At 33.3% G+C, this 25,394-nt stretch overlaps 1 protein-coding gene across 5 annotated transcripts in view; it reads left to right on the top strand.

Annotated features, from left to right (window-relative positions):
- Positions 1-25,394, top strand: part of LOC100926624 — a 199,215-nt gene that overhangs the window by 112,698 nt on the left and 61,123 nt on the right. For 3 of the 5 annotated variants that reach the window (XM_031946380.1, XM_031946379.1, XM_003759758.3), the window contains one exon: positions 18,649-18,880. The exons of the other annotated variants lie outside the window; for them this stretch is intronic. In XM_031946380.1, the coding sequence (XP_031802240.1) occupies positions 18,649-18,767 (119 nt within the window). In that variant the 3' untranslated portion in view covers positions 18,768-18,880. Of the gene's footprint in view, positions 1-18,648; positions 18,881-25,394 lie in introns of those variants that run through there. 5 annotated transcript variants of the gene reach the window in all.

The raw sequence follows: 25,394 nt of genomic DNA, 5'->3' as shown, positions 1-25,394 counted from the left end.
AACAGAATGCTCTAAGAAAAGCTAGAAAGTTCTCCATGAACTCAAGCAAAGTAAATGTACTGTGTACAAAGTAATAGCAATGTTTTGAGATGATTGTTTTGAATAATTTTGCTATTCTAAGCAATTCAATGATCCACAACTACTCTGAAAGACTTTGAAAAATCCTGTCCATACCCAGAGAAAGAATGGATTGTGTCATTGTGTCTGAATACAGATTGAAAGAGACTCTCTCTCTCTCTCTCTCTCTCTCTCTCTCTCTCTCTCTCTCTTTCTCTCTCTCTTTCTCTCTTTCTCCTCTCTCTCTCTCTTTCTCCTCTCTCTTTTCTTTATTTATCTTGAGGGTTTATTTTTTTAGGGGGTGAAATCTATTCTTCCTTTCCCAACATGATTTTTATTGAAATTTTTTGCATAACTTCACATATGCTTTCTTAAAAGAATATAGAGGGTGGGGATAAGGGAGAGAATCTGAAACTAAAAATTTTAAAAACAAATGTAAAAAATTGTTTTAAATGTAACTAGAACAAAATAAGATATTTTTAAAAGATTTAGTATGTGAAAATCTTGAGGCAGTTATTATAAAAATGTTTAATGAGTATTTTTATTTATTTTATTTTTTGTCTGGAATATAGTATCCATTTTAATTATTTAGCTATTTTATTTTTCCTGCTTATATGTATATATTAACTTTCTTAATACACATTTCTTTATGAATGATGCTGGAAGAGAAAATTCAGAATAAAAAGGAAAAACCACAAGAAAAAAAAAAACAGAAAAAAAGATGACAACATAGCGTATGTTAATTTACATTCAATCTCCATAGTTCTTTTTCTAGATGCAGATGGTGTTTTCTATACAAAGTTTATTGGGATTGCCTTGGATCACTGAAGCACTGAGAAGAACCAAGTCTTTCACAGTTGATTATCCCACAATCTCCCTGTTACTATGTATAATGTATACCTGGTTCTGCTTGTGTTGCTCAGCATTCCTTCCCGTAAATCTTTCCAGGACTTTCTAAAATCAGCTTGTTCATCATTTTTATAGAATATTAATATTCCATTACCTTCATATACCATAACTTATCCAGTCATTCCCCAACTGATGGAGATCTACTCATTTTCCAATTCTTTGTTACTTCAAAAAGAGCTGCTACAAACATTTTTATAAATGTGGGTCATTTTCCCTCCTTTATGATTTCCTTGGGATATAGACCCAATAATGGCACTGCTGAGTCAAAGGATGAGCACATTTTTATAGCCCTTTAGGCATAGTTCCTAATTGCTCTCCAGAATGGTTGAATCATTTAATAACACAATAATGCATTACTGTACCAGTTGTCCCATGTCCCGTCCAATATTTATCATTACCTTTTCCTGTCATTTTAGACAATCTGAGAGGTGTGAGATGGTACCTCAGAGTTGTTTTAACTTGAATTTCTGTAATCAGTAGTGATTGGAGCATTTTTTCATGACTATAGATGACTTTAATTTTATCATCTGAATATTGTTTGTTCATATCATTTGATCTTAATGAGTATTTTTATAAATAAAGCTCTACTTTAATTTATGTACTCTTAACCTCTAGATAGATTGTGGCTTTTTTGAGATTCAATTATAAAGTTTTACAGAATTATTTTGTGAAAGTTTTCATCATATACACATTATTTTTGTAATCCTGAAACTTGAAATTTATATTTGGTATGTGTACTGTGTAATTTTATTTAAAAAGATGATTGATAATTTTTTTTAGGATCTGGCATCTTGAACATAGGATAAAAATGTAGGTTATTTTCAACACATTCTCAAGATCAAAGTTCATGTGCCTTTAGTAGAAGTATGTGGTGAAAAATAAATCTAAATGAAGTATATTATTTTATTCAATTGAGGCAAAATCATAAGTATGGTGTCTTGCATATAATAGGTGCTGAATAAATAATAATACTATCTCCAGTTGTCTTTCAAATATCTCAAACTAGATGTTCAGTAGACATCTTAAGGGCAGTTAGGAAGCACAGTAGATAGAGTGCTAGTAAGAAATATGGATCTTCCTGAGTTAAAATGTGGCCTCACAAATTAGTTGCATGACCCTGGGCAAGTAACTTAACCCTATTTGCCTCAGTTTCCTCATCAACAAAATAAGCTAGAAAAGGAACTGGTAAACTATTCCAATATGCCTGCCAAGAAAACCTCAAATAGAATCACAAAGACTCAGACATGACTGAAAAATGACTGAAAAACAGACATCTTAAACTCAATTATTTCCAATACTGAACTTTTTACCATCTTACCTAAACATTCCCTACCTAATAGTTTACCTTTTATTACAGGGGCAATACCGCATTTCTAGTCCTTGAAATTAACAACTGAAGCATTATTCTTGATTCTTTGCTATGTTTCACCATCACGTATCTCCCTTCTCTTGCCCCCATTTCTAATCTGTTGCCAATCAATTTCTGCTAATTTTACTTCTGAAGCATTTCTCAAACATATCCCTTTCTCTCCTTTGACACTGGAGTCACTGGTGCAGGACCAAATCATCTCACTCTTGGACTTTTATTGAAATACCCTGCTGATGTGATGACCTCCTTCAATCTCTCCCTATTCTAGTCCACCCTCCATTCAATCATTAAAGTGATTTTCCTAAAGCTAGGCACCAATCATGTTATCATCCTTTATATTAAACTCCCTTGACTACCACTTGTAGCAATAAAATACTCTGGGCTTAAAACCTTTTTTTAACCTACTGTTCTGGTCATTTTATACCTTATTCCTTGCTACACATTCTTCAATCCAATGATATTGGGCTCTTTGTAATTCTATGAGTAAGCCATTCTTTTTGGCTTTAGGCATTTTCTCTGACATTCCCCAAGCCTGGAATGCTTGCCTTCCTCATCTCTGCCTACTTCTTCCTTTGACTTCCTTTATTTCCCAACAAAAAAATTTGTCTTCTAGAGGAAACCTTTCTCAGGTCCTCTAAATTATAGGGTCTTTCCTATCTTATTTATTATTTATCCTAATATAGCTTTCTTTATATATGTTTACTCATTTGTTGTCTCCCCTTTTAGACAGTAAGCTCCTTAAAGGCAGGGTAATCTTTTTCCTCTTTTTGCATCCCTAGAGTTTAGTAGAGTACCTGATCCATAGGAAAAACTTAATAAACTTTTATTGACTAACAGATTGACTAATAGTTCCTATTAGTTAGTAAAATACTTTACATATATTATTTCATTTTATCCTCAAGACAATTTGTGAGAAAGGTTCTATTATTATCTCCATTTTACAGTTGAGAAAACTGTGCTAGACAAAGATTAATTGATTTGCTCAGGTTCACATAGCTAATAAATGACAGATTTTTAACTTGGGTCTTCTTGACTCTAGCACAACACTCTATCTAAAGTGACACTTAGCTAAGAAAGACTTAATGTTTTGCTCAGGATCATAAAAGTCTTAATGCTTGAGGCAAGATTCAAACGTCCCTCCAAGTCTAATCTTAATGTGTCCAATCTGTCTGGGATAACACAATCAGGAAATTTTGAGCTAAGTTTGCAAGAGCATTCTGAACTATTGTTAGTCAATAAGAAAAACTATTTAGTATTCTGATTAGATAGTTAAGACTGAAATAATTAGGTGGATGATTGTTGGTCATATCAGTCTATGCACATGCAATTTAAGAGTTAGGATATTAAAGTTATCTTCCCAGATTTCTCATGAAACGCTGGCTCTAGAAAAGTCAAATAAATCGAATTTTCCATAGCTAGAAAACTGCTTTTATTATCTCTCTTTTTCCTAATTCAGTTTCCACAACTGTTCAGATAATTAGTCTGGTAAAACCAGTTTGATCCTGTCATCCAAAGACTCACAAATCTTTAGTGATTCCTTACACTCTGTATAAAATACTGGAATAAAATATCAATATTTTGACAAAATATAAAATATTACATAAAGTATCATAAATACAGTTCTTAAAATATTGTAATATTTTATAGTTAAATTCACATATATAATTATATATGCATGTATAATTTAGGGTACATATACATATGTAGACATATATATACATATATATATAAAATCCTTAGTGTGTCATGGCTCTCTAATTTGTTGCTCCAGTCTATCTTTTCAGCCTTATTTTATTTTTTGTTATATACTGTGTTCTATCCTAACCAGACTACTAGCTGTCTGTCCAACTTACCCTGCCCTTCCCCATTTCTATGATAAAATGTAGATCATTCTCCATACCAAGAAAGCTTTCTTTTCTCACATATGCTTCATGAAATTCTACTCTTAAATTCCAGTTCCATTGTCATGTCCTCCGTGAAGCCTAAGGGACTACTAGGTGCACAGTGGATACAGTACCAAGCTTAGAATTAGGAAGAGTCATCTTTCTGAGCTTACTTAGCTGTACCCTGGGCAAGTATTTAACCCAATTTGCCTCAGTTTTCTCATCTGTTAAATTCACTAGAGAAGGGAATGGAAAATCACTCCGGTATCATGGCCAAGAAAACCCCAGTGGGACCATGAAGTATTGGATATGATAAAATGACTGAAGAACTATGAAACCTGAAGTCCTCTTAGCTTGCAAATACATCCTTCTTCATAAAGTTTACTATTACTTTTTGTCAGGACTTCTCCAGTGCCCTTAGTGCCTTGTACTCATTTGTGTTGTCTCAACCCTTATTAGATTGTGTGTTATTTTTTCATCTTTTTTATTTCTCCTAGTGTTTAATTTGATTGGCATATACAATAGGCACTTAATGTGAATTGAATTACATTGCTGACTGTGAAGTGAACCTGTGTACTTTCTGCTGTCATCTATTTCATTTTCTTTATTAATGTTTTCTTAAACTACAGGCTATAGCTGTCTTTATATGGCCAAAAGAAATTCCACAAAATGGAATCTAAAAGAACTCTAAAATTATATTATACGTGGGGAAGTGCACACATACACACATATATGTATACATACATAGGTACATGCACACACATATTATGTCATGATATATAGATATGGGAAATACTTGTCAAGAAATATTCTCCTTCCAGAGATAGCAATTTTTAAAAACAGAAAAAATGCACATATGTGTGTGTGTGTATATATATATATATGCATGTAGCCATCTGCATGTGTGTACATGCATGTGTTTTGACACATTTGTATATATGCATTTTTTTGCTTTTAAAAATTGTCATCACCAGGAAAAAATAAGTTTCATAGAATACTTCTTGCCTTGCTCACTTTCTACACCCTATATAAAGTATGCAGATCATAAATATAATCCTTGAATCCTGTTCCTTATTTTTATTTATAAGCTCTTCTATTTCAGTTTCACTCCTCTATGTTTAAGTACATGCTCATTTTATTTTTATAGCAACTTGCAATAAATCTGTGAATACAAACCATAAACCTAAATTATAATACAAAGGTGCAAATAATATTGCAGGTGAAGGTTGTAAACAGTCAGTTGCTAGGAAGACAGTGCATTTATTTAAAGCCTCTTGAAGCCTGTTTTGTTCCATGCTTTTAATTCCTTTGGTTTGGAAGGGGTTTGGTAGTACCATAATTTTAACTTCTTTTCATAAACACAGCCTTTGCTTTGACGCTGTCTCACTCCTTCCCTGCTTCACATTTTCCAGGCATTTCCTGCCAAGCCACATTTACTCTTTCTCATAGACAAGTCTTGCCAACTATCTCCTGGTTTCCCTTACAGTGAGCCCCTTCAGGCAAGCATCTAATGGCTCTTTGGATCTCCCTTCTCTTTGAACTGTGATGAGCAGAACAGTCTCCAAAGTTCTATGACCTGGGAATCTGGCAAAACTTTCCTTATACAATAAATCAAACTGACAACAAATTACTAACTTTTATTTGGTCCAGCCTGATCTCAAATGCACATTGACTTTGGGAAATTCTCATTTAATTGCAGTCTTCACATTGTTTATTTGTCCCAGAACATGAATAGTAATTTTTTCTATGATAGCAAACACACATTTATTAACATATAATAAACATGTGTATGTGATTTCATATAATTGGTGATTTCATGGGTATGGGGAAGTCAAGGTGTGGAAACTTTCTTCACAGATGATTTAACAATTTTTCTTTAAGTCAATATTGGAAAATTGCCTGGGAATCTTTATTCTTGTTTAGTCTATTGTTCTTGTCTTACTCTTTGTGACCCCACCTGGGTTTTTTTTTTGTTTTTTTTTTTGCCAAAAGTACTGAAGTGGTTTGCCATTTCCTTCTCCAATTCATTTTGCAGATAAGGAAACTGAGAAAGCAGGTTAAGTGACTTGCCCAAATTTGCAGTTACTAAGTGAAGCTGAATTTGAATTCATATCCTGTCTCATGATTGTCACTTGATTCACTGTGCTACCTTGAACTGAACCAATAATATTCCAACTTCCAAGCTAGCTTTCTATCCATTATGCCACTAAATCATGTAACATCTCAATGGAAATAATCTTTGGAACTGGATGTTCTGCCAAACCTAAAATCCTCCCCACACTCTAGGCTGCTCATGAACTGGACATTTTGGAAGGTTTGCATTTGTTATAGTACTTTATCATTTACAAAAAGTCTTTCACATATTCTGTCTCATTTGATCAGCAATCAAGTGAGATAAACAGGGATCTGATTTTTTCCCATTGGGCAGAGGAAGAAACGACATTTAAAGAGGTTAAATGATTTGTATAAGGTTTCCTGCTTCAAGGAAAAAACTGCTTCTGATACTTAATACAGAATATTAGGCTCTGGGAAAACTTGGATTTACTACGAAATACTTGTCTATGCAAATAGAGGCAAATTATTAATGTCACTGGTCCTTGATTTTTGTTTTTTCTTTTAATTATCAAAAATAGAAACAATACCTAGAATATCTACCTCATAGGTTATTGTAATGCTTAAAGGAGATGATGAATCATAATTGAACATTCCATGATGTGCATTGAAGCCCAGAGTAGGAGGTTTTTGCTGTTTACACATTAAGATCCCCAGAATTGTGGATTACTGAGTGTTCAGGAAGTATTCATATTTTTGCTACTCAAATTACAGAGTGTGAAAGAGAGATGGCAGTCATGCATCCACAAACATTTTTCCTCGAGGTCAAGCTGACTCTGAGTCCATTCCTTTTTTTAAAAGAGAAGATACTTGGGACATTTCCATTCCCTTAATGTGAAAGTAGATAATTTATCAGTGAATACTCCCTCATCATTATATATATATATATATATATATATATATATATATATATATATATAGCTTAATAGACTCCTGATTTCCTCTTCAACTCAAAGAAGAGATTTTAGATTCTTGGTTAGGAATCCATTATTTCATTGTATTTACTCAAGAAAACTTCCTGTAAGAAGTAGATTCATAGGTCGTTTTTGAACTAAAGAAGGTAAGATGATGGAGAAATGAAGGTTATTGCAAGATCCATGTGGGACAAAGAGGGTGAATAGGAATCAAGCAGAGTAATAAAACAGCAGCAGTTTTATGCCAGTGACACTAAAGTTGATGACCTGAAGCAATTTTCTGTTTAAATTCTCAGGGAGCAGCATGATACAAAAGAAAGATAATAGATTTGGAAATTTGAGGACCTGAGTCTAAGTCTTACCTCTGACTACTCTGTGACCTTGAGAATATTCCTGAACCTCAGTTTCCTCAAGTTTAAAATAAGGGCATTGACTTAGGTGACCTATGAAATCTTTTTTTAGTTCTAGATCTATGATCTAAAAGTAGCAAGGGGCAAACAATAGTGAATAGTATGGCATACAGAAGCTAATATACATGTGTTTGTGTGTATGCACATTCGTGTGTGTGAGTATATGCACACATATAGAGGCAAAAACAAAGGATATATGTACTTTTATCTATTGATTGTCAGTACCTATGAATTCAAGTTTCATAGGTATGGCTCCTTTACCAAACAGTCTCTGGCCCAATATTATCCACTATGCTTTCTCCTTTTGTTTCATTCTTCACTTGGAGCTTATCCTATTCATCACCCCTCCTTATACTGCTTCTTCCTTTAATCCTAAATCTTTTCCTGACTTTGGGCTTCTTTTTTTTTTTTTTTTTTTTTTTGTTTTTTTGCTGCTTGTCTATGTGCCCTTGTCTCTGGCAGTCTTAAGAAAATTTCACTTAACCCTGACATCCCCTCAAGAAGGATATATTGTCATATTGCTCTCTCTCTTTTTTTTTTTAAAGGTTCACCCTGCAGGGCAATATTTGTCACTTAGAGACTCCATTTCTTCATATATAACTTGCTTCTTGATCCCTTGCAACCTGACTTTTGAACTCACCACTCCAATGAAACTGCCATATTCAAGGTTATCAATAATCCTGTAGTAGCTAAATCCATTCACCTTTTGTTAGTTCTTATCATTCTTGGACTTCCTGTAGAGACTTTCACTATTTTGATCACATGTTCCCCCTCTTCCTGGATACTCTCTCCTTCCTCAGCTTTATGACAACACTTTCTCTTCAATTTCCTGCCAATGTACTCCATACTTGTATTCTTTGAAAAATTATCATTTATGTCCCATTTCCCTATACTCTAACACTTTTTCTTAAGCCCTCTTCCTTTTCTAAACTATCTCTCTTTGTTGATCTTGTCAGTTCCTGTGGTTTCCCATTTTCTGCAAATTATTTTGATATCTACATAATCATCTTTCAACTTTCACTTGAGCCTACAGTGCTGTATCAATCACCAATTTCTTGGTCAACATCTCCACTGGGATATGCCACAGAAATATCAAATTTAACATATCCAAAACAGAGTTTGTAATATTTTTCTTTATATTCACCCCTCTCCTTAACTTCCTTATTTTTACCCTTTCAGACACTGAGGTTTTCAAACTTTAGTCATTATCAACTCTTTATTCTCTGTCCAATTATTTATAAAGTTGTGTTGACTCTACATGAACAACATTTCTCTTGAATTTCTTCCTTTTTTCCTCTATTTGCATTCATATAATTTTAGTTCAAGTAAGCCTCCATGACTAGATACTAGCAAAATAATTGATCTCTCTAATTCTAGGCTCTCCCTGATTTAATTCATTCTTTATGCAGAAACCAAATTGATCTTCTTAAAGTAAAGGGCTAATCATGTCATTTCCTTGGTCAAGAATCCTCACTTTCTACCTTTTGCTTCTAGGATGAAATATAAACTCTTTACCCTGGTATTCAAAGTCATCAACAATCTTTCCAGGCTTATTTCATATTATTCCTCCTTAACTCTCTTCCCTCCCAGCCAAACTGTCTTATTTGTTACATCTTTGCACATCTATCTCTCAAATTTGTCATGATCTCCTTCCTCATTGGTCTCTTTTAGAATGCATAGCATCCTTCTGCAGTGAGCTCATATTCAAACTCCTACAGGAAAGATATCCTGATTTCTGTATAGATGTCATAAGAGGAAGCAGAATCAGAAAGTAGGAAGGTGATCAGCTGTATCAAAAGCTGAAAAGGGATCAAAATGAAAAAAGGGAACTTTTAGCAGATCATTTATCAATAAAAATAAAAACAGCTATTTAAATCAATTGGTGGAGTTGAGAATCAGATTGCAAATCATTGAATAGAGAGTGAATAGTGAGGAAGTGGAAGTGTCAAATACAAATCATTGTTGTAAAGTAGTATAGCAATAATACCACGGGCAATTAACATTGCATACATGAATTAAATTTAGCAAGCCATATAAAGAAATAAAGAAGAGGAAGAACCTTTCACAACTATGGCTGGATGGGGGAATAAAGTAATTTTTGATTAATAAAGTGATAATGAAGATCATAAGATAGTTTAGGTCACATGATTTAAAAATCTTTCTCAAGAATAAAACCATTTGTTAAAAAATTAGAAGAGAAAAAATACAATGGGGAAATATTAGAATCTTATATCACTGATAAAAAATGATATCTTAATCATCCAAGGAATTGGCACAAATATATAAATATAATATATGCATATATATAAGAATATATATATATCATACCAAAATTCACTACTTGATAAATCAAAGTATACAAATGAATAGTTTTTTTTTTAAATATCATATTGATATTTATTTTTAAAATTACATTTGTTTGCCAAATGTAATTACATTTGTTACCCTATTTCTACTCAAATAAATATAAATAGATGGACAGAGAGATATGCATAAATACATATATCTAGAAAAGGAAACAAGCATTTCAGGAAGTTGATCAAGACATCAATTAATTCCAAAATATAAAATACTCTAGTTTTATAGCCCATTTCTCTTCATGCAAAGAAGCTATCTTCTCTTATCACTTTTCTGGGTCAAAATTAAATGATTGCATAAATTCAGTTTTGATTTTGTTCTTGTCTTTCTTTTTCATTAATTTTTTTTGCAATTGTATTTTTTCTTGATTCTATTTGTTTCATTTTTCATTAATTTAGATCTTCACATGCTTCTCTATTCTATTTGTTTCATTTTTCATTAATTTAGGTCTTCACATGCTTCTCTATTTGCATCACATTCATGATTCAGAAAACTAAGATAAAACATTTTGCACTTCTTTCTAAAACTCTTTGTTGATGTCCTATGACAACTTACCTGTTGAAGGCTTTGATAGTTTTCAAAAAAATTATAAACTATAAATGACCACGTTAAAAATATGCTTTAAATTACTACTAATAAGAGAAAAGAAATACATCCAATGTTTTACCTCACAGTAAATAAAGTATCAAAGATGGCAAAATGGGGTATCAATCAGTTTTTTAAGGGAGATAGAAAAATAGGCACTCTAATGTGGTTGATAGAACTGCAAAGTGTCCCAATGGTTTTGGATATGACTTTCTTGTTTTTCTAGAAAAGTGACTAAACTGTCCATGTCCTTTCAGGCAACAATGCTACACAAAGCCATATGTCTCAAAGATTGAAAACTTTTATATATATATATATATATATATATATATATACACACATACATATATGTATATGTACATATATATGTATACTCATACATACACACATACACACACACACACACACACACACACATATATATATTATATACACATAGAACTATAAAAAAATTAGGTGCTCATTGATTGAGCAATAATTGAAAAAGCTATGAGATATGTCATAGAATATTATTTCCTAGTATGGTAAGATAAAATTTAAGAATTTAGAAAAACATGAAAGACCTTTATATACATGTATACACATATAAATGTAAAAAAATATATATATATGTATATAGGGTGTTGGAGGTTATGTATACACACATATATGTATACTGATAGAGTAAAATAAGCAGAAGAATGAATCATGAGTGAGAAGAATAAATATAATACCTACAACAATATAAATGAAAAGATCAAAGGTAATAACTTTGAGAAAAGGAGATGAAGGGAGCTGATTCTTATTTTTATTAATCTTCCTTTCTTTAGAACCATTATGCATCTATAATTCATGTCATACAATTTATCATTTAATTATAATCTATTTTCTGTGTATACTAATTTTTTATTACGTATTTTAACCTTGTCTTCCCAATTGGAACCTAAAGCTTTTGACATAAGAACCATATTTTATGCTTCTATTTTCCCCAAAACATTCCCTATATATTATATATGTATATATCTATATACACATATAGGCAAACATTAAATAATTGTTTAGCTAATGGAAGAATTAAGATTGAATCAAGAGAGGAAACATTTTTAATCAAGTGAGTGAAAAATAAAGTGATAAAAATATTCTTCCAGGTCTGTTACATGTAAGTTCCTTGGGAATGAGCAATTTGTGAAAGTGGGGCAGCTAAACAGGAAGTTGATGATATATTTTATATAAACATGAATTAGACTGTGGAAAGGTAAGGAAAAAGCAGAATCCAATGGAAGAGATTCCATATTAGAAGTGAGAGGAAATGGGTTTGAATCCTGATTTTGCTAACTTAACTATGTAACTCTCAGCATATTTTCTAAGTCTCAGTTTTTCACATTTGTGAAAATAAAGGGAGTTGGACTAGATGGTCTGAGTTTCTTTCCTATTATCTGTATCTTTGATTCTAGGAATGGAAAGAAAGAAGGAAATTCAAAGAAACAATGGGATTTTTAAATTTAAGTGGATTAGGAGCCACAGTAAATAGTTAGAAAAGAATGACAAATTTGGGGAGGTAAAATAATATGGAAGACAATGGCACCATTAACAGTTATATAAAAATTCAGAAGGGCAGTCAGGATATGAGGAAATAGTCCAACCTTAAAGGTGCTGACTATTTACTTAAGGGTAAATAGGTATTGCAGTAGACAAAATGCAAGACTTGGAGCAAAAAAAAAAATCTGAGTTTCTATTCAGTCTCTGACACTAACTTCTCTCAGCTTCAGTTTAATCACCTATAAAAGAGGCATAAGAGCCTCAACCTCCTAAATATGTTGTCAGGATTAAATGAGACATGGTGAAAGTGTTAAGCACAGTACCAGGCACATAGTAGATACTTTACGAATCTTTCCTTAATAAATTCTTCCACTCCATTTTTCTTTCTTTTTCTCTTTCCCCTTTCCTTTTCTCTTCCCCGACCTTACCCTCTTCCCTTTCCTCTACTCCTTTCCCTTTCTCTTCCCTTTCTTTTCTTTTCTCCCCCATTTAGCTTTGTTTTTTTAAACCTAGGTCACTCTTAACTCTACATCTATAAAATGACTAGGTAGATTAGGTCAACTTTAAAGCCCTTCCCTTCTAGTTTTAAGTCCTTTCCAGCTCAAAAACACTATCTTGGTCAGTCTTCAGTTATGACATCCTAGCCAAAAGTTAAGTTATAACTTAACACTATTAACAAGTACCTCCATAGATAAACATTCCAAGACCATTAACTCAATTTTAAAGGGGCATAATTTTATTGCTAAGGTCAAAGATGGATGTGAAAATTTAAAAGTACTGTTACTATGAGAAAATCCTACATTAAATTTAAACATTTACTTGAATAAAATTAGGTGTCTCATTTCTTAGCTTGGAATATTGTAGTTCCCCCAAGAATAACAAAATTGCTCTTACCATTTTATGATTAAGTTGGCTAAAAAATAACAACAAGTGTTGACGTAGGTAATGATGCTTTTCTGCACTCATATAAGTCAAAACAGCTTTCATTTCAAGGAAGAAAATTTTGGCAAGCATTAAAGGCACAATAATGCTTGTGTTTGAAAATAGGAATTAAAAGAGGTCTTTGAAGGGATGCTTAAATGCTTAAATGCACATTTATTTCTGAATCCAGATTAGTTCTGTGAAGAAATATTTCTTGTTACTTGAACAAATACAAAAGTAATTTTAAAAAAATTTAAATTTCTTAACTACATGTTTACCTAATGGTTGGTGACAGATTTTTTTTTTTAATTCAATAAACAGATTAAGAAAAAATATTTTTTAAATGAGGAAATTTAGTATGAGGAATTTATTTTTAAGTTGACTGAGAAGAAGAAATTATAACATCTACTCTATATTTATGGCCCAATTTCTCTTCTTTCAGTTCTCCATTTCTGTGCTAAACTGCTGTCCCCATATGCATTAGATCCATCTAAATACTTCATTACATCACTAATCTGACAATGTCTTATGACTAGAGTCACTGAAGCATTAAGGGCATAAAATTCAATTCTTCCTTTGACTCCAGGAAGGCACATTTAAATCACCTCAGTTCAGGGAATCAGAAGCGACTTCCTTCCCTCTACTTCTGCTCCAGCATCATTGTGGGGCAACCAGTTATCCTAAAGAACACCCTATCCCTTCTCTCTCCTTATCAACACACACCCTAACCATGTTTCTAGTTGTGTTGTGTACCATGCTACACATAGTTCTACTCTTTGTCTACTATTTCTGTCTAATGTCTTTAAAAGGTAGGAGATTTCACTATGGTAGAATAGGTACATTTCTAGAATCTCTAGACAGCACTGTAGTGACATCTAAGCGCTCTTGGAGATACATGAGAGGAATAGACATTGCCAAAATTACTGCTGCGCAATTCTCATATATTACTATGCTAGAGCTTTCCTTCTTTTCTCTTGTCTCCTTCCCAGCATAATAAGAAAGAGACAGAGACAAAGATAGAAACAAAGAGACATACAGAAAGAGATAGAGAGATGAATACAGAGAAAGATAGGGGGGAGGAAGGGAAGGAAGGAAAATTATATAGCTATAATTGCACATTAATTCATATTAAAATTCATCATAAAATTACATAAAACAAATAACTGACATCTATTTATATAACATTTTTCAGATTTACAAAATCTTTTACAAATATTATCTCATTGTAGCTTCATAACAACTCTGAGGAAGACACTAAACTTATTTCCATTTTTTAGGTGGTGAAAGTGATGCACAGAGGTATTAAAAGTTTTGTCCATAGTTACCTCACTTTCAAGGTCATAGTGATGCAAACACAGATTCTGATGACTTCAAATCCAGCATTATCTACTATACAAGGCTTCTTAAACTTTTTCCATTTACGATACCTTTTCATCTGAGAAATTTTTAAGTGACCATGGGTGTGTGTGTATGTGTGTAAATATTATATATATATTAAACATTTACAATAAGTCAAAATTTCTAGCTCTCAGATACTGTTATAAGACCCCATATGGAGTCACAAACCACAGTTTAAACAGAGCTAGGCACTATGCAATACTTTGCCTCTTAAAAAAGGAATGTTTTCCCACAGAGATTCATATTTTAGTCTGGCTAACAAAGGCTGAAATTGTTACTTACCACTTAGGAGAAAATTTTGGTGTGTTGAAAGGCAATGGATTTATTTTCTTTTTCTGTAAAATAAGAACATTTTAGAAACACATTGTAAGGTCCATTTACTTCTGGATGTTGGTAAGTCATTTCAGTAATTTCACATTATATATTGTATCAGGTTTGCAATGTGTTTGCTCCATGCAAAACTTGTAAAATATTTAGTGTAAATACAAAATTATCCCAGTTTTACAGATGAAGAAACTTATTTTGAGAGTTAGAAGAAAGAAAGAATAAGTGACTGATTTTTTTGTTTATTTGTTTGTTTGTTTTTTTAATTAGGGCATTCTTAGATTTAGGAGTGGGAGGTTCTTTGGGGATCATTAATTCCAGTTCCCTTAAGTGAGAAAGCTGGCTTGTTTAACAGACTTGTTGCCCTTTCTATCACTTTAACTGACTTGCTCATAAGTTAACCACTTTCTTAGTGTCTAAGGAGGAATTCAAACCCAGTTTTCCCAATTATTTATAGAGCTTCATCCCTAAAATCATACTCTTGCCAATGAACAGCAATATGAAAGGATGCTGAGAGAATAGCTTGTCAAACACGTAGAGGTTATTACTTTAAAATCAAGAATGTCAAGTGTCGAGATATGATGAAACTTTAAAAGGCTTCAGGAAACAGATCATGAATATCTATACTGAGCTATTTATGAGACCATTGAAGCTAAATGCAGTGAGTCAGCTAAAGCTCCAAATGTGAAATCAGGAAAATTCATTTTCATGAGTTCAAATCCAAACTCAGTACAATAGCTGTGTGATTCTGAACAAGTCACTTTATCTTATTTGCCAATATTTTCTCAATTGTAAAATGAACCGGAGAAGGAAATGGCAAACCATTGCAGAATTTCTGTCAAGAAAGCCCCAAATGGAGTCACAGAAGTCAGACATGAATGAAAATGACAAAACACCAAAAGCTTAATGAAACAATTCCTCAAAAGATGGACCAATGCATTTCAGACTAGTTCTAACCTTAGATTTAGTTTAGAGTTCCATTTAGCTGTTTGTGGGTATGACTTGGTTTCTAGAAAATAAAATGATTACTGATACTAGAAGTATCAAGGGAAAGGAATCTAGAGTCAAAGAATCTCAATTCAAAACCCAGGTTTGACATGCACTGCTTTCATGTCTGTGAATAAGTCACTTTAACCTCTCTGGGACTCAAATATATCTACTGAGCTTTTAGACTCAACCTAAAGGCTTTTTCTGGTTCTAAATCTATGAGCATACTAATATAAAGGACCCAAGAATCTGTTCTCTCATTTGTATTCTTTCTTTTGCCTTCCCTGCCAGGCACTGTACCTATACCCATTAGTGCCCAGGAAAGCCATTGCTCCTCTTGTTTTCTCTAAAATGACATAGTAATGCAAACTTGTTTCAATGAATGAAACTGATGAATGAAACAAAACCTGCTTCCATGTCCTATTGAAAATGAATTAATGCAGGAGTTTTGACTCAAAGACTCCCAACTTGATTAATGATTCTACTCTATGAAGTGACCTGCCTGGAGAACTCTGATGGGAAAACTGATTCTTCCTAGGAAAGTTTGGAAATGATCTAAGGCATCTCCTTCATTTGTGAGAAGGAAACCCCTTGAGGATTGTTAGTGTGAAATCCAAGAAAGAAACAAAAGGAAGGGATGTCTTAAATGCAGTTATTTTCTTTACAATTGTACAAATGCTATTTATTGAGGGCATACTCATAATGCATTGGGAGTTGTAAAGGAAAATCTTTAGCAAAAATGCCATGCAATTGTTGATGGAATTGTGAACTGATTCAACCATTCTTGGGAGCAAATTGGAACTACACCCAAAGGACTATCAAACTGTGCATACCCTTTGATCCAGCAGTGTTTCTACTGGTCTTGTAGTCCAAAGAAATCATCAAGGAGAGAAAGAAACCCACATGTGCAAAAATTTTTGTGGCAGCCCTTTTTGTGGTAGCAAGAAACTGGAAACTGAGCGGATGCTCATCAGTTGGAGAATAGCTGAATAAGTTATGGTATATGAATGGAATGAAATATTGTCTTATATAAGAAATGATCAGTATGATGATTTCAGAGAGGTCTGGAGAGACATTGGAACTGATGCTAAGTGGAGTAGAACCAGAATAACATTGTACATGGCAACAGCAAGATTATACCATGATCAATTCTGACGGATGTGGTGCTTTTCAAAAGTGAATTGCACATGTTTAACATATATTGGGATTATTTGGTTTTTAGGGTAGTGAGCAGGAGGTAGGGAGAGAGAAAAATTTGGAACACAAGCTTTTGCAAGGGTGAATGTTGATTATTATCTATGCATATGTTTTGAAATAAAATGCTTTAATAAAAAATGCCATGCAATTAAAATAGTCTGAGAAAGCATGTTGATGATACAAGTGAAATGATTGACCACTGTCTAGCAGATAGTTCAACTCCTTCCCATTTTACCCACTTTGGAGTTACTAATATTAAGTTAAATTTCCTGGAGAAATAAAGTTTCTTTTGATAAATAAAATGTATCAAGTTTCAGCTATTCCTTGTTTGTCTATAGGAATAAGCCACTCTTATTGCTCCTATCCTCTAAATCATCATCTGAGTACAGTGTTCTTAGTATTTCAAGTTTTCTTAAATGACCAAAGCATTTTGGACAAATTTTGAGAAGCAAATGTCATCATGTTTTTTTGTACTTTTTTAGGTGACTTGGGAAAACCTAAAGGAAAGTTTACATGGTTAACTTCTTCTTTGTAAAGAACTTAGGCAGTCCCTAAAGAGAGAGAGAGCTTAACTTTCTCCTCTGATTCTTCACTATTTGGGTAAATTGTTGGGTCAGATCTTTATCGTTCTAATTACTTCTGAGAAGATGCTGAGCTCTATTTGTGAAATATGATTATTAGAAGAGAATATTGAGAGGAAACCATCCAGTTTCCTTCTCTACTTAGCCAAATTTATACCTTCTAAATGAGGACAAACCAATCCTTCCCTGAGATTGGGTGTAGTATCCATTATTTTCTAAATTTCACAAATAAGCAATTAAATGGAAAAGGATAATTTCATATCTAAACTTGTAATGTTAAATATCATATTGGAATAAAAGGGATCAGATTAGGAATTATCTTTTTATTAGTATAAGAAACTCTGAGATGAAGAAATTGTCTGTATAAAAACAGGTTGAAAGGCAAGATAACCAGTGCAATGATACAATACCAGCTCTGGAGTTAGGACTCCCTGAATTCAAATCCAGTTTCAGAGACTTAACACTTAATAGTTGTATGAATCTGAGAAAGTTACTTAATCCTAATTGTTACACACACACACACACACACACACACGCACTTAAACAAAAAACAAAAACCCACCAGGTTGACCCCTCCTTTGCAAGTTAGAGAATTGCTTAAAGAAATTCAATAACTTTGTCCAGGGGTGAACTGCCAGTATATATTTCAGAGATGGGATTTGAACTCATCTTCCTATCATTCCAAGACCAGCTTTGTTTTCACTGTGACAAGCTGCCTCTCTTATTAGACATAAAATAATGTAAATTTTGCAGAAATTTTACAAGATCAATCTTCCATTAACTGGATGCTTTTCTGTTCCTTTCTTTTATTGAGTTTTTTCAACTGTAGGTTCTGTATACAGAACATTATAGTCCATATGAAGATCTTTCATCGCTCCTATCCCTAAAATCATCTTCTGGGTACAATGTTTTTAGTGTTTAAAGTTTCCTTGAATGACCAAAGCATTTTAGACACATTTTGAGAAGCAAATGTCATCATGGTTTTTTGTACTTTTTGAATGAATTGGGAAAACCTGAAGGACAGTGTCCTTTGGAATAGATTCTCTTGTGACATAAAAGACATCCATATTAATACTTACCTCAAGTAAAATCTTTCTGTATTATCTTTTTTTTTCCCCACTGCAGAATATATGAGGTACATTTGCTCTACAGAAGGTTGGAAAGTACCAAGTCAGAAGGATTTCCATAAAATTTTCACAACAAAGATAGAAAATGCCCGGTGGAATCTAAAACACAGCATATAGAAAACCTCCTGAAGATGCACCCTTCTTTCTTCCCATCATTCTACTCTGTAACACGTTAGCCCAAAAGAAATTTAGATAATTAAATAAAAGGAAGGTTCCAGGCTGTAATTTCATACTCTGCAAATAGAAAGACAAATGTATACTCTCTCAAATATTCTATAATATGATCCAAAATGTACACGCATAAGACAAGTCATATAGCCTCCTGAGTCAACATTTCCTTATAACATCGTTAATAAAGTTCAACCATACTTAATGTGATATAATATCTAAGAGTACTAACCTTGGAAATCAGGAAGATCTGAATTCAAGTTCTCCCTCTCCCTTTCACACAAGTTGTGTGACACTGGGCAACTGTCTTAAGCTTTTAGGGACAAGGCAATTTGTCACTATACTATGTCATTTAGTGATTTCATCAGATCTCATGGATTCAATTATCATGTCTATGCAGACTTTATCTAGTCCTACTTTCTCCTTCACCTTCAATTTTGTATTTTCAACCACCTATTGGATATATCAAAATGATTGCCACATACACATTATAAACTCAATATATACAAAATTAAACTCATCTTCTCTCTCCAATTTCCCCAAAGTGTTCTCATAATTACCTAGACTCACAATTCAGATATTAACTTTAATTCATCAAATCTTTCATTTCCAATATCTAAATCTGTTTCCAAGTTCTGTTTATTCTACTCCCCAAAAATTTCATACATACTCCATCTGCTTTTCTTCTCTGATATAGTGACTACTGTATCACACCTGAACTAAGGTGATTTCAAATATGTTCTTTTCTCCACTCAGTTATAAAAGTAATCTTCATAAAGTTCTGGTCTGAACATGTCACACACCACTAATCAACAAACTTCCTATCACTTCCAGTATCAATTTTGAAACTCTGTCTGAGGTTGAAAGACCTCTTATGATCTTCCTATCTGCCCCCCCCCCCCCCACATCTTTTCCAATCCTCTTTTCACATTACACTCCACCATGTACTCAATAATCCAGTGAAATCTTCCTGAACTTATACCTTGAACAAGAAACTCCATCTCCAACTTGGACTTTTTCACTGGTTGTCTGCTATTCCTGGAATTTCTTCTTTGTCTCTATATCTCGGTTTCCTTAACTTATTGAAAGTCTTAGCTAAAATTTCACTTTGTGCAAGTTATCTTTCCCAATTTTCCTTCTAATGGTTTTCCTATGTTGCTTATCTCCAATGTATATACTGTATATGTCATTTAACTATTGCTTAGAGAATAGTCAGATATGATACTTTTTCCTTAGTTAATTGAGTACTTTAAAAATGTTTTCTGTACTAAATGTCAACTGGTTAAGTTTTAGAATGTTTCCTAGTTATAGATTATAGCATTTATTTCTTTATAAATTAGTCTCTTTCTTTATACTCTTTAAACAATTAAAAAATATTTTCCTAAAGAAGCTACATAGTCTGTCATTTTAAATATTAGGGTTGATCAGTTTAGAAAAAGAGGCTGTATTGTGTCTATTGAAATTATTAAATATAACCTATATTTAAATGTTTCATTAGTTATTATGATGGGAAAATAAAGGAGGGAGGAAGGAGGAGGGAGGAGGGGGAGGGAGAGGGAGAGAAGAAGGGAGCAGGAAAGGGAAGGGAGAGGGAGGGAGGGAGAGAGAGAGAGAGAGAGAGACAGAGACAGAGAGAGAGAGAGAGAGTGAGTGTTAAATAGGAAATAAATTTATTCAGAATATCTCTTTTTGGTCTCTATCCCATATTTTGTCACAGAAATCTATTCTAGAAATGAACACATCTGTATTTTTAAAATGTTATGTTTTTATTTGCATTTTTTTCAAAATGTTATCCCAAGATAAGCAATAGAAAATAACATATGGTTCAGATAAGGCAACTAGATGGCACAATTGAAGTAGATAGAGTGCTGGACTTAGAGTCAGGAAAGTTCATATGAATTCAAATCTAACTTTAGACATTTCCTAGCTATGTGATCCTGCGAAAGTCACTTAACCCTGTTTGCCTCAAAAATAAAAAAAGTGACATTTGTGAAATAAGCTGGAGAAGGAAATGGCAAAACATTCTAGTATTGCTATCAAGAAACCCCCAAATATGGTCATGAAAAGTCATACATGATGGGGAAAAACAAAAACAAATGATTATTCATCCTTTACAGTCTGGCATTGTTCTCTCAATATTTTTTCAGGTCTTTCTAGATTTCTTTGAGTTTCTTTTAATTTTTGGTGTAAATGTCATTAAGTCCTAACTTTAAATACACAATTGGAAAAGCTAATAATAAGAAATGAAGGAAGTAAAAATCCTGACATGGAATTAGAGGAAATGAAAATGAGAAAAATTATCCACTATTGGTCTTCTCTACTCTGCTTCATTGAGACACAACTCTCTAAGCCAGTGATGTCAAATTCAGATAAAAATGGAAGCCATTAAACTATACTTAAAGATATTTATTGGTTTCATGTTGACTTAGAAAATCACAGACGTTTATATATTTCCTCATTACTAAGACATTATAATCATTGAAATCAGAAACTGTGTTTTCATCTTTTTCAGCCTCACTCAGGTGTGCTGTGGATGGTATTTGGATTGCAGCAGTGTGTTTGATACCTCTGCCATAAGTCATGGGAATCTTGGTTATATGTGACCCCATAGCCTATAGGTAAAGGGTCTTGAGTCATGCTGTTTCTCTCTGCTAGTAGTAGTTGCTTAATCTTTTTTTCATATTATTTTTTCAATTTTAAAAATATAAATTAGCTTTCATGGTTTATATCAAGTTTCAAGTGAACACATTTACTGTTGGTATCATATGCAACTCTTTGTGACCCCATTTGGGTTTTTTTTGGACAAAAAATACTACAGGGGTTTGCCACTCACTTCTTCAGTTTATTTTGCAGATGAGGAAACTGAGGCAAACAGGGTCAAGTGACTTGTCTAGGGTCACAGCTACTAATTGTCTGAGACTGGATTTTAAGAGTCTTCCTGACTTCAGGCAAAGCACTCTATCCTTTAAAAATCATATATTTTTTTCCTTCCATTTATCTTTTTATGTTTCTTTTGAGTCTTGTATTTGGAGATCAAATTTTCTGTTCAGTCCTGTTCTTTTCATCAGAAATGATTGAAAATCCCCCATTTTATTGAATGTCTATCTTGTCTCCTGAAAGATAATGCTTAATTTTGCTGGGTAGTTAATTATTGGTTGTAGTCCAAGCTCCTTTGTCTTCTGGAATATCATATTCCAACCCCTTCTATCCTTATTGTGAAGGCTGCTAGGTCCTGGGTAATCCTTCTTGATTTCTTGATATTTGAATTGTTTGTTTCTGATTGCTTGCAGTATTTATTTCTTGATCTAATAACTCTGGAATTTAACTACAATATTCCTTGAAGTTTTTCATTTTGGGATCTCTTTCAGGGGGTAATTGGTGGATTCTTTCAATGACTATTGTATCCTCTGGTACTAAGGATATCAGAACAAAATTCCTTGATGATTTCTTGAAAGATACTGTTTCAGCTCTTTTTTTCATTGTGGCTTTCAGGTAATCCAATAATTCTTAGATTGTCTCTCCTGAATTTATTTTCCACATTAGTTGTTTTTCCAATGAAATATTTTATATTTAATTCTATTTATTGATTTAAAAAATGATTCCTGATTTCTCATTAAGACATTCATTTATTGATTTCTCATTAAGACACTCATTTTCATTTGTCCAATTCTATTTTTCAGTGAATTATTTTTTTCAGATAGCTTTTTAAACTTCCTTTGGCTAATTGTACTTTTAAAAAAGATTTTTTTTCTTTAATGGACTTTTTTCTTATATTGCCATTCTATATTTTAAGAAGTTATTTCCTTTAGTGTATTTTTTTCCATTTCACCAAGTTTATTTATTCATGCATGCATTCATTTATTTTCCTGAGGCAGTTGGGGTTAAGTGACTTACCTAAGGTCACACATCTAGGGAGTGTTACGTGTCTGAGGTCAGATTTGAATTCAGGTCTTTCTGACTTCAGGGTTGGTGCTCTATCCACTGTACCATCAAGCTACCCCTACCAAATTTATTTTTAAGGAGTTATTTTCTTCAGTCAATTTCTAAGCTGTCCTTTCCAAAAACTTTCATAAATCTGCAATACTACTCATTTCTTTTCTCCGTATATTTTCTATTTCTCTTTTAAGATACTTTTTGAACTCTTCCAAGAGAGCCTTTTGAACTGGAGACCAATATCTCCCTTCGAGGTTTCATCTGTAGCCATTTTTTTTTGTTTTTTGCTGTCATTTTCTTAGTTTATATTATGATTGTCCCTATCTCCTTAATAGTTTTCTATGGTCAGAACTCCTTTTTATTTTTTCTGCTTGTTTTTAAAGGTTGAAGTTTGTTTTTAGAGCACTGGGAGATTGTCCCAAAGCTTCCTTTGCAAGGCTTCCCCACTGACTGCAAGCTGAGGGTGTGTAGGCTTCCCCTCTATGCTGAGTGGCCTAGCCAAATTCTACCTGTTATGCTGGGATTCAGGACTCACAATTTGCCTTCTGTAGTTGTATTGGGGGACTCACAACTGGTTTGCTGATCTACTGGCCTTCTGAAACAGGACTGAGTAGCCAATGCTGCTGTGTGTTGTGTAAGAGCCTCCCACTAGATTATCAATAATAATAGATGCTATTATTATCTCCATTTTACAATTGAGGAAACTCAGGCTGGAAAGTAAACTGACTTGCCTAGGATCACAGAACTAATGAGTCTGTGGCAGGATTCAAACTCAGGTCTTCCTTGTTCTGAGTTCTGTGCACTCTCCATTATATCATCTAATTGCCTCTAAAACCAAACCAAACCAAAACTTCTAATAAAATCAAAAGCAAAAGATTCTTTCTTAGTTGATTCTGTCCTTAATTAGGAAAAACTCTAATATTTTTGTGCAATTATGTCCAACTCTTCATGATCCCATTTGAGGTTTAACTGGCAGAGTTACTAAAGTGACTTTCCATTTCCTTCTCTAGCTCATCTTACAGGTGAGGAAACTGAGGCAAATATGGTTAAGTGACTTATCCAGAATCATGGAGCTTATTAGTATCTGAAATCAGATGAGAACCCAGGGAGATGAGTCTTTCTTATTCCAGACTCAGTATTCTATCCATTATGCCTCCTCTCTGTCCTTTGACAGCAGAGTACGCCTTTATTCTGTTTATCTCTTATATACCAAATGAGACATTGGCTTCATCCATTGCAACCTATTTCTATGCAATTAACTAATAAAGTCAAATAAGAACTTTTTCTGATTGATAATAGGTTATACAAGACAAAAATATCAGAAATTAGAAACAGCTTTTTTATAGCTTTTTATTGACAAAACACATATGCATGGGTAATTTTTCAACATTGACCCTTGCAAAAACTTCTGTTCCAATTTTTATCCTCCATCCCTTCACCCCCTCCCCTATATGGCAGGTAGTCCCATACATGAAACAGCTTTTTAAAATGAAACAAAAGTACCTACAAGTAGAGGTAATGTGTAGGAATGGGGCTTTAAAATATCACTGCCCTTTTAAATTTCAAAATGTGACAAGAGCCTACAGATTCTGCATTTTCCAGACACATTAGAAACCTCCCTCCTCTACCCTCCTCCAAAGGCCATAATCCTAATATGAAGCCTTCAAAAACCCAAAATCTAGTCTCTGAATTTACATTACAAAATGCTTGAAGAGACTACTTTTTCTCTCCCAACTCCTTCTCCTCCAACACTGTCACCTCTTAAAGAATTATTCTGCTTCTACAGATATCTCCTGCTCATTGCTATTTATTCTTCTCTCCAATGATGAAGAAGCCATGTTGTCATCCTTGGACTTTAATTTCCATAAGTCCATGCTGATGCATTGGAATGTGATTAACATAAATAGAAATAATATCTAAGTCCTAAGTTGATTGTTTATGTACTGTTTTAAAGAAAGTATTTGAAGAAAAGCAAAAAACAATCATTTAAATGAAAATATTCTCTGTAGGCCACAGAGGAAAACAAAATATTTGACTTTATTTCCCCATTCATGATCATACTACTTAAGGGGCTTTTTTCCTTAAAGAATAGTAGCTTCATATTGGGCTTATACCCAAAAGAGATTCTAAAGAAGGGAAAGGGACCTGTATGTGCCAAAATGTTTGTGGCAGCCCTGTTTATAGTGGCTAGAAGCTGGAAAATGAATGGATGCCCTTCAATTGGAGAATGGTTGGGTAAATTGTGGTATATGAATGTTATGGAATATTATTGTTCTGAAGAAATGACCAGCAGGATGAATACAGAGAGGCTTAGAGAGACTTACATGAACTGATGCTAAGTGAAATGAGCAGAACCAGGAGATCATTATACACTTCAACAACGATACTGTATGAGGATGTATTCTGATGGAAGTGGATTTCTTTGACAAAAAGAAGATCTAAATCAGTTTCAGTTGATCAATGATAGAAGCAGCTATACTCAAAGAAAAAACACTGGGAAATGAATGTAAACTGCTTGCATTTTTGTTTTTCTTCCCGGGTTATTTTTACCTTCTGAATCCAATTCTTCCTGTGCAACAAGAGAACTGTTCGGTTCTGCACACCTATATTGTATCTAGGATATACTGTGACATATTTAACCTG

The sequence above is a fragment of the Sarcophilus harrisii genome, chromosome 1 (genome assembly GCF_902635505.1).
Source record: "Sarcophilus harrisii chromosome 1, mSarHar1.11, whole genome shotgun sequence".
NCBI classification, from domain to species: Eukaryota; Metazoa; Chordata; class Mammalia; order Dasyuromorphia; family Dasyuridae; genus Sarcophilus; species Sarcophilus harrisii.
Note: the sequence above shows the minus strand (reverse complement) of the source record. Positions and strands in the feature narration are given on the sequence as shown.